Source organism: Erpetoichthys calabaricus, chromosome 14 (assembly GCF_900747795.2).
Source record: "Erpetoichthys calabaricus chromosome 14, fErpCal1.3, whole genome shotgun sequence".
Taxonomy (NCBI): domain Eukaryota; kingdom Metazoa; phylum Chordata; class Cladistia; order Polypteriformes; family Polypteridae; genus Erpetoichthys; species Erpetoichthys calabaricus.
The window spans coordinates 21,094,133-21,114,326 of NC_041407.2; the positions used below are offsets into that span (position 1 = coordinate 21,094,133).

A 20,194-nucleotide genomic window follows, 5' to 3' on the forward strand; every position below is an offset into this window, starting at 1 on the left:
TATAAAAATACAACTCAAAAAGCATATAAAAACATAACACTTTCAGCCTAATAACGACTTCAATAGTAAACCCAGGAAGACCAGTAAGGATGTGCTCCTAATATTTCAGCAAACTTTACCTGAGCATAATATTGAAGATCCTGGGGCTTGACAGCTGGGTGGGTGTACAAAAGCCTTGTTACCAGAAAGTGGTACCAGTTGGTCAAATGCTTTTTTTGACTCAATAAGGTGTCTTTATCACCTAACAAAATCTGTCCACACAAAAATAAAGCATAAAACAGAAAAAAATATTTAATTTCCACATTTTATATACTGTATAAACAGATCCTAACCCAAATGAAGAGTGACCCTAATTTGACTCTTCTCTCTTTCTGCAAAAATCCATAAGACCCATAGTGTAAAAGGCCCCAATTCCATCATGGCAGTTTCCAGCAACTAGAAGGATGGAGGACTATTGCCAAAGTTGATTGAGCAAATGTCGTCTCCTGTGATCATACACACCTCCCTCCACCAACTTGGAAATGGATTTTCCCATCTGGGGCCATAATCCATCATCTCATAGTGCTTTGTTTTACACAATATACATTTAATACAAGCATTTTTAAGTTAAGTGTACTTGGAAAAATATCAATTTCCTTACCTTGCAAACAGTTTCCATGTTAGAATTAGATGCAAAGGAACTGTCCTCTAAGTGACGATTACACTCCTCATACCAGTGTCCCCACTTTAGTTCAAACTCTGTTAAAGTCTGGTTTCCACTGGGCTGGAAGGAAAATAATAAGTGACAGAGAAAGAGACAAAGTGGTGTTTTGAGGTCTCTGAATAATATATATATACGATAGATAGATATATAGAAATATTTACATTAGACTTATTTCTACACCTGGCAAACTTCTAATTTAATAAGTCAATACAAACATTGAAAACGGGCATTTTCTTCAACAGCCCATCCATAGTTTTAAACATGCTCGAGGCAGCAGGCTTCTGGGTAGCTTGTTTGGCAAGTAACTGTCGAGCTTCTTGTATTCGACCTTGTAGCACATAGCAAATGACCTGGAAGAACAGAAACCATTATGTTATATAACTTCAAACAAGAAAAAAAAGAAATCAATACAGAAATAGGTAAATTTCTATTCAGTATTTCTGGTGGAGCCTTACCACATCCCAAAATTTTGGATGTTGTGCAGGGTCCTCACTATGCAACAACTCTTGTGCTTCATCATCTACACCTGCATTATGCACCTGCACCCAATCCAAGAGGTGTAGAAGGAGAGTTCCAGCTATAGAACAATACATGTAAATTAATGTTCCATTTAAAACCAAATTTACTTGCAGAGATTACTGAAAGTAGACAATCAAAGAGACTAAACCATTCTTATTAAATAGTACTAATTGTGCAAAAATAAGTATTTTTTCGGATTTTTTTAAATGAACATGCACGAAGAACTTGTGGAGCAGCAGGAAAAAAGCAAAACACAAAATTCAGTCATCGTGATTAAAATGCAGACGCTAAGCAAACAATGCTGTAAGTGCTTACCTGTTCCAACATTCATTTCATACAGCTTTTCTGCAGCAATGCAAATTAATTAAGCCTTGAAAGTTGATGCAAAAATTTCCCACAGATGTCTTAAGACAAGCTGCGGACTCTTAGGCTACGTCCGCACTATTAAATACACAATACCTGTCCACACTGGTGTTTTTGCCTCAATTAAAAAAGTATCCCTGTCCATACTAAACAGCCAAAAACCGCATACGACAGTGACATTTGCCTGCACACATGCCCAGTGTATCAGCGGCCAACTCCTTGAAGGGACCACAATACAATTCTGAAGGAACAGTATGTCAAGAGTGTTTTGGAGGTGAAAAGAGATGTCAGGCAGAGTATGCATTGTTCCATCAATGAAGGCAAGCTGTCTTGGCCCAGATGCAGCAAAACAGGCCCAAACCTTGATACTACCACCATGTTTCACAGATGGGATAAGGTTCTTATGCTGGAATGCAGTGTTTTCTTTTCTCCAAACATAACACTTTTCATTTAAACCAAAAAGTTCTATTTTGGTCTCATCTATCCACAAAACATTCTTCCAATAGCCGTCTGGTTTGTCCACGTGATCTTTAGCAAACTGCAGATGAGCAGCAATGTTTTTTTTTGGAGAGCAGTGGCTTTCTCCATGCACACCATTGTTGTTCAGTGTTCTCCTGATGGTGGACTCATGAACATGAACATTAGCCAATGTGAGAGAGGCCTTCAGTTGCTTAGAAGTTACCCTGGGGTCCTTTGTGACCTCGCCGACTATTACACACCTTGCTCTTGGAGTGATCTTTATTGGTTGACCACTCCTGGGGAGGGCAACAATGGTCTTGAATTTCCTCCATTTGTACACAATCTGTCCGACTGTGGATTGGTGGAGTCCAAACTCTTTAGAGATGGTTTTGTAACCTTTTCCAAATAGATGAGCATCAACGACTCTTTTTCTGAGGTCCTCAGAAATCTCCTTTGTTCATGCCATGATACACTTCCACAAACATGTGTTGTGAAGAGCAGACTTTGCTAGATCCCTGTTCTTTAAATAACACAGGGTGCCTACTCACACCTGATTGTCATCCCATTGATTGAAAACACCTTCAAACTAACTGCTAATCCTAGAAGTTCACATACTTTTGCCACTCACAAATATGTAACTGGTTTCTCTTTATCTACTTTTAGGATGATGTTTTATGTCATATTTATGCAGAAATATAGAAAATTCTAAAGGGTTTACAAACTTTCAAGCACAACTGTATATCTGTTGTTGATAGGTACACATCTATATATAAACCTTAGGCTGAATGTTAGCATTGGTGAATACTTTAAAAAAAAAAAAAAAAAGTCATATACATTAAATGCAGAAATGTATAAAAGTATTACTCCATAATGATGTACCCAACCACCAAATATATTTATGCACAGAAAGCCTTTAGTTTTTCTAATATGTGGCTTTTCAAACTACGGTAGATATACTGTATACTAACTGCTTTGTACGACCTCAAATCTAATGTCATAAAAACAATTAGGTAGCTTCTCACTAAAAGGCTTAACATGATATGCAATTGTGGTATAATTGCATAGTTTGTGTATTTAAGCGGAAAGAACAGTAATTAGTTTAAAATTAGGAGATCTGTTTGAACATTTTCCAAATGAATTTGTATATCCTTACCAGGGGCTGCTTCAATGAAAAGAATCTCACACAGATTCCAGATTAATTCCACGGCCAGAAGAATGGAAATCTGGAGAAACAAAATAAATAAAGTTTTGTTCTCAAATCCTGACAATTCTTTGCTCTTTCTTTATTTGTGTGCTAAACAACTTTTCTCCATTTAAACTGGTTGCCAGCAGCTGTTACCAGCCACACGTCATTTTAAATACAATTTAAAAGGAGCATCACTTGATTGCCATCCAATTATTTCTTACAATTCTGAGAAGGTGCTAATAATTTTGACCAGTCTCATTTGGGAGTCCTGTCTGGAATGGCATCGCATTTGACTTTTTTGTGTTGTTCCAAAGCAAACAAAAGAAAACATTTATCCCAAAGCATTTGTAATTATAATAGCTTTCTGGGAAAAGTGGTGCATTTTCTGAAAGACGTGCAGGAGTACCAATGTATCAGATATATTTTTTATTTTTTTTAAATTGTATCTAATTTCGATGAAGGTACAAGTTTTTTTTTTTTTTTTTTTTAAAAGATACATGCTGCCTGCAAAAAAAAAAAATACATGAACACAACAGAATTGCTTGAGCTGAGCTGGTATACATCAAGATTCTCATTCAGTTGATACTTCATCTGAACATAAACAATAGCAACATCTAAATTTGTATTGTGCTAAAGTCAAAAATATCATTCCACTCCTGTATACCGGTAATTCTTTACCATCTATAGTGAAAATGCACAATGCTTCAATTCAGGTCAGTAAACTGTAATATCTATACAAGAGTTATTTGGTAACTGCTATCAGGGTAGCATCCTGACCTACTATCCTACATTCATATTCTTAGTTGTGGAGATGGGGGTCATTTTTAAATTGCCTGCCGTATTGGAAGCAATGCAGTTTCTACTTAAACTAACTCTACTATATGATTGACTTGCAAGTCTACCAAACCTAATTTGCTTTATTACCTTTTACCAAGAAACTCTTAACATGACTAAAAGACTTCTTTTGTTATGATGCTACAAAGAGGTGTGAAACAATCCATGTCTTTGATCTACTAAACAGTTTTCAGATGCTGTATATTAGATTTCCGGAAAGGCTAGCAATTTCCATCATGAGAAGTATATTTGATAAGGAGAACTAACACAGAAAAAAGTGCTCATGATGCTGAAGTAAACTAGGAAATGATCCGTTGTTAGAGAACTATACCTGTATCTTCACTGTTAACTGTATAGTATTCAGTTTCTTTGTTTTAGTAAATTGCAGCCTAATTTTTCTTTAAATTTAAAATGGTGTTTCAAAACACATTTTTATATATAATTAACATTACTTACCTGGTTATAATCTTGTGGTGTTAAAGCAGAAACTGCTGATGAAACTATAAATGTAAAACAAAGAAAGGAAAATGACATCATATGCCAACTATGTATAGTCAGAAATATGTTTTAAGATACCACCACCAAATGACACTGGCTGTGTCCTCTTTATACAACGAAAAAGGTACCAAATGCAAAAACATTACACATTGTATAGGCACAGAATACATTTCCACTGTAGTGACAATTAAAGCTGCTTTCCAATACCAAGCTTATATTGACTCACAAATACCACACCAATCCTTCCAACATGAGCACTTTAAACAAAACATGCAGGAAAATGTGCAACAAAGGTACTGAAAGCAAAACAGAACATCCTGAAAAACCCCTATCTGAAAAGTGTTCTTTTCAGTAAATTAGCAGAAACATGGTTTGCAATCGGCGACATGGTGGCACAGCGGTAGCTGCTGTTTTATAGTAAAGAGACCAGGGTTCGTGTTCTGCATCCTTCCTGCGTGCAGTTATCATGTTCTTCTCATATCTGTGCGAGTTTCCTCCCACTGCCCAAAGACATGCAGATTAAGTGAACTGGCAATGCCAAATTGGCCCTACTGTGCGTTTGGTGTATGGATGAATGTGTTCACCCTGGGATGCACTGTTGTCCTGTCCAGGGTTTGTTCCTGCCTTGTACCTTATGCTTGTTGGGATAAGCTCCAACTCTCCCCTGCAACCCTGATCTGAATTAAGCGGGTCAGAAAATTACATTACATAACACTTTACAATCAAACAGAGAGCAGTCAGAGTTTTTTTTATTTTCAGGCAAAGATAAAAACAAGCCCCAAACTGAAATGTTCATAATGTCTAACAATACCTCTGGAAAGAAGCGCTGCTGCTTCCAATTTTTACTTGTATTCTACTGATATCAACATTTGGTATTCAGTATTGGTTTCATTAAATAGCTTTCTCCAAGTATGAGAAGAGTACAAATGATTGCAGCAAAAAATCTGAGACAGATCCAGGATTAGAATTTAATATGTGCTAGCCAATACAGTATGTCTACCTGCTGTGATAGAACAAAAAACAAAGCAACTTGACACAACAATCACATAATGCATTCATATCTCATAGTGGTTTTCCACATGCTCCTGATTAAAAAGTTGTATTTTTATTTCCGTAGATATGAATTGAGTCAAACGTTACAATAAGGCTTGTTTGTCAAAATACATTTTGGAAAGGGAATTTGGATTCATTGTCTAAGTATTAATATATTTACAAGACTTCAATTTCACTTTGAGTATCATATTTTATTTAAATATTCCATACAGTTTAACATAATCCATCCAACTGTTTTTCCTAATCTGTTCATCCGGGGCTGGGTCAGTAAAATTCCACTGTTCCTCCAGAGGGGAAAAAAAATTTAAAAACACAAACAAACGACTACCATTACTGCAAGTTATGTCGAATTATAGTACAAGTATAGAAATATAAATGCATTTTGCACAGAAAATATGGCTTTTAGAAAAGTGCGATTGTTTCTAGTGTGATTCAGTTAAAAGTTAAAAAACAGCATAAAATGGAAAGGTGAATTTAAAAACTAATAAGTGAAGCAAAGCCACCTCTTTGAATAAATAAGCTAGACTGCTTAAATTTTGTAATGATACATTATTTTCAATAATTATATATACAGGATTAAAGTGATAGCACTAAGATTTGGTCTTCTATTATACCAACTGTTAAGGGTTTTTCAAAAAACTTAATATGAACATATAAAACACCTGTTTGTGTGTACAGAAATAAAAGTTAACCGATTAAATGTTAATAACTCACAATTTTCTGTTGATTTATATAAAGTTACTCTTTATGGCCCAGTGTTTTACCACAACAAGCGCCAAGAATTTGCAAACTTCTGTTAATAATCAACATTATGAAATGCATTTTTTCAAAACTAGTCCATTACAATCATTTTACACTGTCCAGACAAAATGGACATATTAAATGTTATAAAATTTTACAGAAAAGATACATGACCACATTATTCCAGTTGGTTTCGCTCTCAATATTAGAGGTGAAACAGAGCCTGGTGAACTGGGAGCATATATACCCAGCATCATTTTTTGATTTAGCTTTTAGAAAATGAGGTGGATAATGTAATTTTTTTTTATAATTCAAAATGGTTCCTAATTTGCAAATTTTCCTAAAAACAGGTATTTTATGAAATAAAATTTTGTGTAACATGCAAATTTAGATAATAAACAAATACATTAGGCAACGTGTGCAGGCTTATTGTTTGCAGAATGTGTGGACACACTGTTTTACATTTCATTATTGAGCACTTAATAGAAAGGTATCTTTGTTGACAAAATTACATATTTTGTTGTCATCATTTTGGGGCCCACACACCAAAAGGACCAGTATCCTTTGCTTTAGCAAACTTTGGCCACATTACTCTCTTTAAATCTTTTTGTTACATTGCTGTAGATCTAAATTGTAGATTTTTGAAACAGAGGAATGGTTATTTTTCATTTGGGAATAAGATGTATAAAGTGTGCATTAACTTTCTTAGTATTTGCCTTTTTCATATGTTTAAGCATTTACTTTTTAATGATCGTTAAGATACTTTCTTAAATATCACAATGAAGTTTTTTTTTTTTTTGTTAAATCACGGGCATATTGGTATGCTGTATTCTGGCCACACTTGTTATGCTTTCAGTCTGACTGCACTTGGAAGCAACAAAACCTTCATTAACTAGTGAGTGGTTGTTTTGCAAAAGCACTTCACTTTAACAGCTCCTAAAAAATCAGATGATAGAGTAACTAACTATTTTAAAACAACCAGGATTACTCTGACCATGAGGCATGCTGTTACTCACTATGATACTGTTTGGATGCATGATTTAACTTAATTGGCTCCTCTTAGCATTACATATTGAAAGAGCAAGGTTATTATGCACAAAACACAAAGCATTTAAATATAGCCTTTATGATCGTCAGCCATTTTATAATTTTTGCTTCGTGGTATTGTTGTGGGCTCAAGATTATCAACAATTAAGGAAATCTTTTGTGGCTGCTTCTTGTTTATTATGGTTCCTCCTAGACTTTAATAAAAAGAAACATGGCATAAAAAGCAATTCAGGACTGCACTTGTCATAGGTGTTTGCCTGAATATATTTTGACCTTCTTAACAGTCAGTATGAATTACATTTAGTTTCAGACAACAGGAACAATATCTAAAAAACAGTGATCAGAAACAAATCCACTAACAACATTTAGCATCCATTATTTAACCATGTGAGGTTGCAAAAAATATCAATTAACTTAGCCTGTTATGAAAATGGATTGATGTTTTTGGAGATTTTATTATCACTTTTCTACTCACCATCTATATATATTATGCATACATTGGAGCACAGAGAATAATGTGCTATGAAGAAATGAACCAAAAAATTTCAGAAGTCATGATATTCTAACTTTTGTTTCAACATTTTCATACATTGTTGGTTTACTAAAATGAAAGCCCACCAAGAGAATCAATAAGGTTGGCGCCCTGCCCAGGGATGTGTTCCTGCCTTGCACCCTGTGTTGGCTGGGATTGGCTCCAGCAGACCCCGTGTTATGATATAGCGGGTTGGATAATGACTGACCGACCTTATTGATTTTTACTTTGTCACGTAAATATATTTTTGACTGCAATCTGAAAACATTTTCAGTTGAAAAATAAAACTTACACTAGTTTATTCTAATAAAACAGACAAGTTAAAAAAAATAATAATAATAAAAATCGCAGACTCATTTCAATCATGCATCACGATGTGTCTAATATACTAAATCTCCACTTAGTATGGGTAAATGATCCTTTCAACACAGCTCTTCATGAATGTATCTCATTTCATTTAGTATGTCTTAATGTCTCATTTACCATTAAAAATTACAACACAGTTCCCACTCTTTTCCCATCAGGCCAAGAAAAAAAAAAAACTTTCACAAAAAGCACTGTAAATAATAATAATAATATACTGTTATTATGATTCAATAGACACATTATTATGATGCAATACATTTTTAAAAATATGTTCCAAAAGTAAGGTAACAAACAAACAAGAGTGCGCTTGTCTGCTCTTGGTAGCTACTATGGTTATTCTGCCTTGTAAAACATTTTTCAATCATGTTACATGAATAATGTCAATTACATGCCTGTGCCCACAGTTAGCCTAGTATCATATGAGATTTGATTATCACAGCCCTGCTAAAAAAGTAATCGAGCAAAACCAGCAGGGACAAACCCCCTAGTTTAAAGAATATTGGCAGGTTAAAATCAAGCTGGAAACCACATACAGACAGTGACCAAAAGAGTGGAAACAACTTGCCTGCAATATGCTGTAGTTCCTCAATGCAGGCTCTAATGACAGATCTGTAATTCTTACTTATGCTAACAAACCTGTATGAATGAACATAAAAATATAAGTAAAATAATATTAATGAATAAAAATAATCACTTTACCACCACTTTCAAACAACAATTACTGTTTCATAGTGTATGTGACTTTTCCAAGATCTGCAGAATCTTAAAGTTTAATTGTATTTGGGCTTGCAATAAATCAGAAGTGATTGAATGAATAAAGGGAAAATAAATTATAAAACATTTTAATATAGAACTGTGGTAATAGCAAATGAACAAATGTGTATCTCTAAATCAACAAAATCCAGATTTGCCAATTTAATGATTAAAAAATGCACTCTTAGTCATAAAGTATAATTTAAGTTTTAAACTTCATGGTCCTCAGACAAACATGATACTGTATATGCAATAAGAGCATATACTTCTGCATCATCTTTCCATTATCTAGCTACCAACTACAGAGCCTTTAAAGTATTCAATCCCTTGTAAGTTTTCACACTTTATTATTTAACATTGAATTGCAATAGATTTACTTTGGCTTTTTTGTCATTGATCAACAGAAATAGAGCCTTTAATGTGACTTTGACATTACTGAGATCTTTCTGTTGTGGACCGACAATAATGATGATTTAAATTTGTTTTATGCATTTATTAACAGTTGTAATTCCTATTTACATTTCTCCCTTTGTTCTAACATGGAGCAGTTTTTTTTGACAAATTAGTTAGGGGACAAGACCAGGTATTCATATGTACAGTCTATCAAATATTCACTAATAGAATACTTTCCTACACATACCCAGTTACCACCTTTTTTCTTTAATTAATAATTTGCCAGTTTGACAATTCCTTAGATACCAGAGGATTTGTTCTACTAGGACTGATTATACATCTTGTGTTATGGATTTAATTCATAGACTCAGAGAGGGCGAGCTGCTTATATATATACGGATGCTGACAGACCCAAACAGGAAAAAATCCAGGAGTTTGACTTGTTCCCTCAAATATTCTGTGTGCTCCAACATAATCCGATGGAGTATTTTAAAGCAACAGCATAATTTTACTAATTAATTACTTCTGGGTTTTCAAGAGACCCCTCTATTTTCCCTTTAACATAGCGGGTATATGATAAATCAAGTAACTTGGACCTCCGATTTAATGTCATACGCAGGTTCTAAAACTGCACTGCCAAAAAGGGTAATTTATTTGCTGCTTTTTTTTTTTTTTTTTTGCACCTGTCCATTTGATTATGTAGATTAAAAAAAAACCAACAAAAACGCACTGTCTGTAGAAGAATTTATGAACACAAAGACACTAATCAAACTGAATCTACCAACCATTCTGTGACCATTTTATGGGACTTAGGCAATACATTGAGGATATCAAGTTTGCTGTTTTGGAACTGGTTAATCCACATCCTAATGGTAGTGAATTTTGGTAACATGCCCCTCTGGAGTGAAGGCTTTTGGATTTGATATTTAAATACTTTAGTGCCCATTATCTTAAAAGAATCCCATTACTTGCAGTGTTTTCTTTAAATTACACATTATTTCTGTTGTAGTCGTTTTGTTGGTTTATGCTTACAGCCTGTAAGTAAATGGGGTTCATGAATACAACTTTTAATATGGAAATGGCACAAGTACTGTAAGTAAGGTGCAGCTGTTTAATTTCAAGTTGTTTCCCCACAGCCAGGGTATGACACACTGGATGGATTTGGTTCTGATGCAATTAATACCCTTTAAAAATGACTACTACTGAAAGTTTATTGAATCGTTCTTTACATCTGGGTTATTCACTATCTTTCATATACCAACTCTCTTTCATGTATTGTAACATTTGTATAATTTAAGTATTTAACGGACATAATTAACTTCTTTGCTACCGTAGATATTTGAGCTTATTTTTCGATATTGTATTCTTTTCCAATTTTGAAAATAACAAGGGTCTTGATTTATTTATGTCTGTAGCATTGATTAATTTCATTACATCCCAACAAACTTTGTGAAATGAACAGGGAGATGAAAAATAAGCACCTGTCCAGCACCTATGACTTAGGCCATATACTGTAGTAATTTAAAAACTAACATATTAAGAGGTTCCAAGCATATAAATAAGCCAATTGCTTCAACAGTGACTGTTGCACATGTTGACGGCGTTGCCCCTTTCACTTCCTAAACATTACACTCAACTACTCTAATACCTTCCCCTTTCATACACTGAAACACCCTTTTAATGGCTGCTTACTTACACCCAAAACCATATGATGAAGCGTCTTCCTGATTACCATCATCTAATTTCCATTTGATGATAAGGTACACTGTGGCTTTTGTTTAATCATTTTTGACACTTAGATGGAATAATTTGAACTAAAAATGTAAAGAAGAAGTTTGCCCTAGGAAAGTACAAACTCACTGATGGGTCTTTGGTTTGCTTGTAGATTCCTCTTGACTCCTCTGTAAGCCCACAAAAATGTGATGGGATTCATTAAAGAGTTTCCTAAGGATTGGAGAATACATTTCTTCATCCTTCCTAACAACATGAATTAGTGGGCATACTTTACCCTTGGGACCACCACCTGAGAAAATGCAAACAATGCTAGACATTACAAAAGTTCATATTAATATCAATGTTCAATGTTTAATCACATTGTAGTACAGTGTACTGTATGTACTACAGTATGTTTTGAATGAATATATCAATGATAAACAGAAGTACCAGGATTTTTACTAGCCTCTCCTAGACAAGTACCTCACAAGACAATCTATACCCATGTAGCCCTCAAAATGTTAAATCATAAACTTCTTCACTGTACTATGTACAGAAGAAAAACCACTTGAACTTTAATCCATTCAAATGTCTACATATTTTAATAAGAAATCATTTATCTTAATTATTGGTTTCAAACTACATCATTGGCTGTTTTGAACTGTAGAAAAATAACACAACACTTAAGTATGCAAAAGGACATAAAATGTGGCTTCCAATTAAGAAAGTGGTTTTCCAAAACAAGGGTTGGGGACTTCTGCTTCAAAGATTACAGAAAATAAAATGTAATCACAGGTCTGTTAGCAATCTTACCTTTTACGGTCTCGTAAAACAGCATGTCTCCTGGACCCCATTCAAACCCTAGCCGACACTTACTGGAGTTAACCCATGGAATTACCTACAGAAAGGACATATGTGGTTTAGCTATTGCAAATTCAATATGAAACTAAATATAATCGAGAAAGAGAAAAAAATAAGAACTAAAGGAAAAGAACAAAAAGTTTGCTCTGGCTTCCTTTTTAGCAACTATCATGATTAAAAATCGTGACGCACTGATCAGGGTTTTATAGGGCAGATCATAATCACAGATTTCATGGTACTGGATCAGCCAATTCTGATTGTTTTTATAGAGCTAAAGGAGTAATATTTACACTAAGCTCATAACCAGATGCAGACAGCCTTACGTTCAGTATTAAAGTATTAACTTTGGTATTTTTATAATTAAACTATAGACCACAGGTGTTAAATGTTCATTTTTAATTAACAAAATAAAATTATGGTGGCTTATTCAGTGACCATTAAAATATTAAAATAAATAAAATTCCATTAAAATACTTACTTTTTTAATTAATAAAATATTTTGAGAATATATTTATCCATAATACAAAAAAAAAAGCAAAATACAAAAATAAAATGCTCCTCAAAGTTACAAGCTGCTTTCTTCTATAGTGTACTTATCTGAAACAAAACCTAATATAAAAAGAACAAACACACCATTTCTCTAACAAAATATATTTTTCACACATTAATGTTGGCAGTTAAACACTGCTAAATTGCAAATATAAATGCACTTATAGGTTTTAATAATTTGTCATCATTAAATCCACAACAGCTTTTGTTGCTGTTAAAATAAACATTATAATTATACTCCCCGCTCCCCACCCGAGTGTAATAGCTAGACTTTCCTAATTCTTGAGGTGTAATTATAAATATGGATTACCATTTTAATTATGCAGTATTTGTGCCTTACCAAAACATATACTGTATAACATACACAAAATAATAAAAAAAAAACAGTACGAACCTTTAAAAGTTTGTAAGACAAACTCTGGCCTTGAAAAAGAAACCTTGACTTATGCAAAAGTTAAATTTAGAAAATAGGTTTTTCACAGTTTGTAAAATGATTTACTGACTAGAAAACCTGAAGGAATGTCTGATAGCCAGAGAGGCTTAAGACGAATGCAGAATTCACTTACCCTTCTCCAGTGGTTCTATTGGATAATATATATTTATCAAATCTTTAGTAGATTGACTTCAGAAATGTACGTCAAGGTACACAGTACTTTCTTTTCAATTAAAGTGAAAAAAATGTTACCCGCAACCAGACGTAATTTGTTGTGGCTCACAAACTGAACTTTTTTTTAATACTTTATGGTATTGAAATCTCATGAAGTGGCCCAAGTAACAGGGAAGGTTTAAATATAAGCTGTACCCATACAGTATAGTCTTTACTATAAAAGACTCACCTTTGTTATTCCAAGCCCTTCATTGTTTATTAATAACCAAAAGTAGTAAAAAAAATAAATAAATACAGTGTGCAAGTTGAATGTCAGACTTGATAAAAGAAACCTAAACTTGTTCAAATTAATTGACTACACCAGTGTTTCTCAAACTCAGTCCTGGGGACCCCCTGTGACTGCAGGTTTTTGTTCCAACCAGCTTCTGTTTTTAATTGAACTCCTGGGCTAATTAAGTGATGTGTTATTTCCCAAGTTCTGTGTTTAAGGAACAGTATAGAAATTAGAAAACTAAGTTTGCTAAAAAAAAATATTAAAATGTACAAAGCAGTTATTTAGGAATAATGTATTTTTTTTTCTTAACAGTATTTTCATCTTGATTTTCATTCTACTTTTCTAGGTCTTCTAATTGTTTAATTAATCCATTATTTACTAATTAGTGGGTCTGACTCTAAAGTAGTTGCAGCCTTTGATTATTCGCTGTTGTTTGCCTGGGTGTCTGATCTGCTTGTTTTAAATTGTCATTATTAGATACAATGAAGGGGAAAAACTGCACAGAGAAAGGCCAAAGTATAATGAAATCAATTAAAGAAAGTTAAGCATTTAAATCTATAGCAAAAGCAGAAATATTTCTAAATGTCTTATAAATATAAAAATCATGCTGCTATGCTTTTCTGAATGTCGAATAAAAGAAAAAATAATACCAGCTAATTAAATGAGATCAGTGCTGTCAGGTGTAGTCACTGATTAGGAATCTGGTTGGAGCAAAAACCTGCAGCTACAGGGGGTCCCCAGGACCGAGTTTGGGAAACACTGGACTACACCATTAAAAAGTTTTCCAATATAGCTTGGATAGCTCAAAAGAAAATGCCCCAAATTATCTTTTTTTATGTTGGGCTGGGTGAAGAAAAGTGTCGTATCTCAAGGAGATTTTTTTATTGTTTTTAAATTAAAAAAAAATATTTCTGATCTCTTGGAGGCATGTTTAATTCAAATGAAAAGTTTCATCAAAATCAAAAATTGGTTGAATTAAAATTGAATTGCCCACTTCTTATTTTTTAGTTTCTGCACTGCCCAAAATTAGAATAAACACATACAAAGGACAAAACCTAAATACCAAAAAACAGCAACAACAACAGAAAACATTCTCTAGTTTTAACTCAATGTCTAGGAATCTAGTTAGTAACAGACACATGACCATTTATCACTATTTCCAACAACACACCGTTTCAGACTCACCTTTTTCTACCAATTATTCACACTTTTTGCTACATAGGTCTGTAATAATAAATAATAATTCATTACATTTATAAAGCTGTACTACCTTAGCCTGTTTGTCCTTGTTAAATACAATTTTGGAACCGCAAGCTCACAAGGTTTTGAAAATATTAAAACAAAATAAGTAACTTATCTCAAAAGGATGCAGCTGACTTAAATTTATCCTTGAAAGTGCCCCAAGATTACCAATGCAACAAAGTTACTTTATACTTACTTTTATCTATCTGGTTAAAGTATGCAAACTATGCAGCTGCCCTTGACCTTGAGACTAAGCACCATGAATATTTCCACTTTCATGTTTAAGTCATCCTACTTTTACCTTTATAGTAAATGTGCTGCCCAAAAGATTTGCATGTTTGCTTCTATATGCTAAAGATGCTCTTATACTTTATAATATGTTCACAAGAATTTCTTATGAAAGCTTTCAAATCATTTAAATTATTTTTGTCCAGCACCTCCCAACTGTCCAGTTTGAGAAAATCCCCACATATATTGTTTGACAAATCTTGAAGTCTAGTTATGTAAGACGACAGACTTTTGAGGATTCACCCGTATTTTTGGCCCTCATTTATAAGCCAATTTTGGGCCATATTTTATATAGGAAACTACACGCTTATGAAAAAGAGTAAACCAATGGTGTCTTCAGCAAAAATGGTCAGAAGGACTTTAAGTTGTGCAAGCCATATCACCCGACTCCAGGGGTTTACCTCCAATGAGATAAGAGGGGTCAAAGTTACTCGTTTTCACAAAACTTCGATAATATAGGCATTTGGAGTATTATTTTATGCTATTTCAAGGCTGCTGATCATCAATATGACAATATTTTTCATATCCGAGTCTTTACCAATGTCCTAACTGTCGAAGAGCCACTGCCAAAAGGTTAAAAATGACATTTCAAACATAAACATGTGGGATATCATTTTAGATTAGTAAAGGACCAAAAATAAATTATGTGTAATCACAGTCCCTGAAATAGTCATCTAGGCCTCTATAGACCATGATCAGACAGTGAAAAATGACAAATTTCTACAATAATAAAGGATAATTAGATTTTAAACATTTAAAGCATACATTTTAATATTTCAAATATATGATGCAACTATTCTTGTTTTATTATATATTTACCAGTAACTGCGCACTGTACTAACATGCAGTGAATACACTTGACTAGAGCATTCCTAGTTTTCTTTCTCTGTACGTTTAGCATTCATTTGTTCAGAGGATGATGTGCTTGCTGCTACCCAGTGGCGTAGCATAGTGGGGGCGGCAGGAGCGGCCCACCCCGGGCAGCACTTTTAGGGGGCGGCAAAATTTCACAATAAATAATAATAATATCTTGTAAAAATTTGAACCATACCTAAATAAGGGGGCGGTGGAATTTTCCTCCGCCCCGGGCGGCTGACACCCACGCTACGCTACTGCTGCTACCTGAACAGCTCTTTTCTCCAACCTAACAGCCTGCTTCTTCTCTTCTTTCGTCGGCATCTTTTCACATTAAAACTGATTAGGTCAGTGTTTATGTTGCAATCACTTAGTACGTTGTCCTTAATTTTTCACTTAAGCTGGCACTTAAGTCTTCAATCTGCCTCAAGAATGATTTAAGATGTGAAGAGGTAGGGGAAGTGATGGCGAAGGTGGTAGGGAATGAGAATGGCGCCCGCATTCACCCATACGCTGCCGAGAGTTGATTCTACAATAAAATAAACATTACAAGAGTAGGTCAATCTTCACCCCGAAAGCGGATAGTAGATGTCACGTAGTATATGTGTACCAAATTTCTGGTCAATAGCAAGCTGCAGGTGATTTAAAATCCTGGACAGGCAAACAGACAGCCTTGGTAGCGTATTATATAAGAAGATACTTAATGAAGTAAATCATTCTTATAAACACCATGAATTAGAGTAGTTTACAACAATTTAGGCTTTTTCATATCTTTAAAAGCTTTGTCTGAACCAAAAAAAGTTTGCATATTTGTGATTACAGTGCAAGATATTGCATAATATATTCCATAGATGTCTTTTGTTAAATAAATTCCTTATGTATCTGACTGCAGTCCTGAAAGCCTTTATATACAATTAACAACGTGAACAGAGGACCAGGAGGAATCTGGAATCGGTATTTCTTTTTCCTCCAAACCATCCTCACTCTGAATTTTTGGATCAATAATATATTCATTTCTCTCTTTACTGCACCCTCCTTCAGAAAATAACAGTGAAATGGTCACTTTCACCTCTCACTCCTTTCCCACACTTGCTTCATACTCCACCATCATCTGCCATGTTTTATACCCATATACTATACAACTTTACAGAAAGACCTGAAAAAATGTTTTCATTACTGAAGAAAGAAAACACCGGACATTAAACACTTCTGCTTGAGTATGCCTTTACCTGCTTACGGTCACACATTGAAGGGAATAAACAAGGGCATACATTTATGCAAGAAGACATAAAATGTAATCAAAACTACAAGAAAGCACAACCTTCCACCCCAGTTCACTTAAAGCCAGGCAAAACATGAGATATGGAACCCTCATTACATTCCAGTGTAGAAGATATGCCCCTTGATGAGGCTATGCCAATTCATTAACAGTTTAGAACACAAAGACTATCTGAACAATGTTTTGTGGTGGCACAGTAGTATGTGTTACTGTCTCCCATTTCCTGGAAAATACGTTTAAATGTAGTTGCCATCTATACAGAGTTTGTAGGTTTTCCAGATCCCCCATTGATTTTTCTCCCATAATTTAAAAACACACGGTAGGTTAGCTGGCAATTTAATGTATTGTTGTGGCTTTGGACTTCTAACCCCGTGGGTGAGGATTCATATCCCACTGTATGACCCTGAGCAAGAAATTTTGCCGGCCTTTGTTCCCAATTGCAAAAACAAAAAGAAACGCAACTAATTGTATATCAAATGTTGTCAGGCGAAAGCCAAGAGTTAGTACAAATAAAAGGAGTCTGGTTTTAATGAGACTGGACGTGTGAGCGAGATAACCTGACAGGTTTAATTACAAAACAGCTTCTAAATACTGCAGGCTCCGGTCGACCGTAAATTTGATTACGAAGTTATGATATATAAATTAACACTAAAGTCTGAAACTATTCAGAGTCACCTGCTAAACAGTACGCAATGTTTCCTTAAAAAAAAAAAAAAGTTTTCCAGCTTGATATTTGTGCAATGGTGTCAAAACCTTTTTAACAATATGGTACCGATGCCTGACAATGTGTAGGTCTGACATGTACTGACAATTTTTCTGCCTTCCTGATGTTTCGAATCGCGTATTTCTTTAATGAAATATCACAAACAACACTATCTATCGTGTAATTTCCTTCATAAAATATTGTTTTGTTTCACAGTAGATGGTCTGTAGAAATGTTTTTTTCCTTAAAGTATTACACTTGTGACTGGCATTGCTGTTTAATGGGTTCAGTCCTACTAAATGCCATGTAACATGATTTTGATTACTCCTTCGAAAATAACTGCTGCTCTTTTAGATAAAAAACAATGTCACTGCCGCCTGTCAAAAAAATAATCAAATGAACTAAGTCGCAAAACTACAACAACTGCATCGTTTAATATTAAAAATCAAACTGATAAAGAAAAAAATACGTACTGTAGTAACAGGCTCGACATCCAACTCCTCAATTTCCCACATTGTTAAATAATAATAATAACGCCAATATTCAAGACACGAGCTGAGGAGAACACTACAAATGCTCGTCTCTGCGCGGCGGGCTGCGAAATAAGAAAGGACCCTCACTCTCACGCAGCACGAGACGAAGCTGCCCTCACATCTGCCTGATTAAAAAAACAACAAAAATGTAAGTCGCCAGTCAGTGCAACTGTGCGGTGATCGTTATTATCCATCCATCCAATTTCCACGCCCGCTATATTCTGAACAGGGGAAGATGTAGCCGATCCTATCAAGCATATTGCGCATGACAGCAAAAGCCCTGGACAGCAAGCCAACCCACCGCAGGTTGAAAACACACACTTAATCACAACACAAAAGAAACGCGTAAAGAAAGTGAAAGTAAGCAAAGCTACTGTATGGAGGTAAAGACTAAAAACAAATATAATGCACAGGTGATTTTTTTTACCACTTTTAGAAGCTATTATCGATAAGGAAAACAAATGACACATTTTTTACGTTAACATTGTTATGGAGAAAATTCAATGAAATATTTATTTACTTTATTGCCAGTAGATCAGGTGTCGAACTCCGGTCCTGGAGGGCCGCAGTGGCTGCAGGTTTTCTTTCTAACCATCTTCTTAATTAGTGACCCGTTTTTTCTGCTAATTAACTTTTGTCTTAATTTGTAATTAACTTGACTCAACCCATTAGATGTTTTTTTTCCTTAATTTGCTGTTTAATGGGTTCAGTCCTACTAAATGCCATGTAACGTGATTTTGATTACTCTTTGAAAATAACTGCTGCTCTTTTAGATAAAACCAATGTCACTGCCGCCTGTCAAAAAGATAATCAAATGAACTAAGTCGCAAAACTACAACAACTGCATCGTTTAATATTAAAAATCAAACTGAAAAAGAAAAAAAATACATACTGTAGTAACAGGCTCGACATCCAACTCCTCAATTTACCACATTGTTAAATAATAATAAAAATAATAACGCCGATTGTAACACAGATATTCAAGACATGAGCTGAGGAGAACACTACAAATGCTCGCCTCTGTGAGGCGGGCTGCGAAATAAGAAAGGACCCTCACTCTCACACAGCACGAGACGAAGCTGCCCTCACATCTGATTAAGAAACTGGTTGGTGTGAAATTGGTTGGAGTTTGAAGTCCCAATGTAGCTGGTCATCTTTTGGCTCGTTTCACATATCATTTCTGTTTGGCTGTCATTTAATGAATAAACAAATCAATTCAGAGGACTGAATCCTTAAAAACAGGCCTATTAAAATTAAGGGAAAAGGAGTTCATTAGCAGTGAAAACTGGAAAGGGTGAGAATGAAAACCTGCAGCCACTGCGGCCCTCCAGGTCCGGAGCTTGACACACCTGCTGAGTAAATCATCAAAGACAGGCGCTACTGGAAAATAGTTAACAGACCCCATTATCAGACATACTTGGGAACAATGAATTCTGTCTGGATACATTTTATTTGAATTAGTGATATGTTAAAATGTATTGAACATGGATGAGGAACTTTGGAAACGTCAGAACCTATAAATGGCTCTGTGGATTCATAGGTGCCCCTTGACATGCAGCTATGATTGAACACAACTTGATAAAGTGTTTCATACAATTAAATCATTGGAAAAAGAAACGAAAAAGTCTTTGTGCTGAGTTAAGCATTTCCCTAGACACCCGTCGTCTAGAATGCAACATCTTCATCCTTGCTTTTTATTTGTATAAAAACATTTCTCTGAATATCTCCATTTCATCCAAGGGATTGATTTTGGGAAATTCAGCTTAATATCATTATTTTAAGGTTTAATATGTGACTTGCTGGGTGGCACGGTGACGCAGTGGTAGCGCTGCTGCCTCGCAGT

General features: G+C 34.7%; 1 protein-coding gene across 2 annotated transcripts in view; it reads right to left on the reverse strand.

Moving 5' to 3' along the window:
• Positions 1 to 19,377, reverse strand: part of nup85 (nucleoporin 85) — a 40,959-nt gene extending 21,582 nt beyond the window's left edge. The window contains exons 1-10 of one of the 2 annotated variants that reach the window (XM_028818627.2): positions 19,244 to 19,377; positions 11,974 to 12,058; positions 11,308 to 11,470; positions 8,867 to 8,937; positions 4,521 to 4,564; positions 3,198 to 3,267; positions 1,159 to 1,280; positions 919 to 1,053; positions 641 to 763; positions 120 to 251 (exon numbers count right to left, since the gene is read on the reverse strand). In XM_028818627.2, coding sequence (XP_028674460.1) covers positions 120 to 251; positions 641 to 763; positions 919 to 1,053; positions 1,159 to 1,280; positions 3,198 to 3,267; positions 4,521 to 4,564; positions 8,867 to 8,937; positions 11,308 to 11,470; positions 11,974 to 11,998 — 885 coding nt within the window. In that variant the 5' untranslated portion in view covers positions 11,999 to 12,058; positions 19,244 to 19,377. Of the gene's footprint in view, positions 1 to 119; positions 252 to 640; positions 764 to 918; positions 1,054 to 1,158; positions 1,281 to 3,197; positions 3,268 to 4,520; positions 4,565 to 8,866; positions 8,938 to 11,307; positions 11,471 to 11,973; positions 12,059 to 18,291; positions 18,432 to 19,243 lie in introns of those variants that run through there. The other variant, XM_028818626.2, reaches the window with a different exon arrangement.
• Between the last annotated feature and the right edge of the window lie 817 nt (positions 19,378 to 20,194).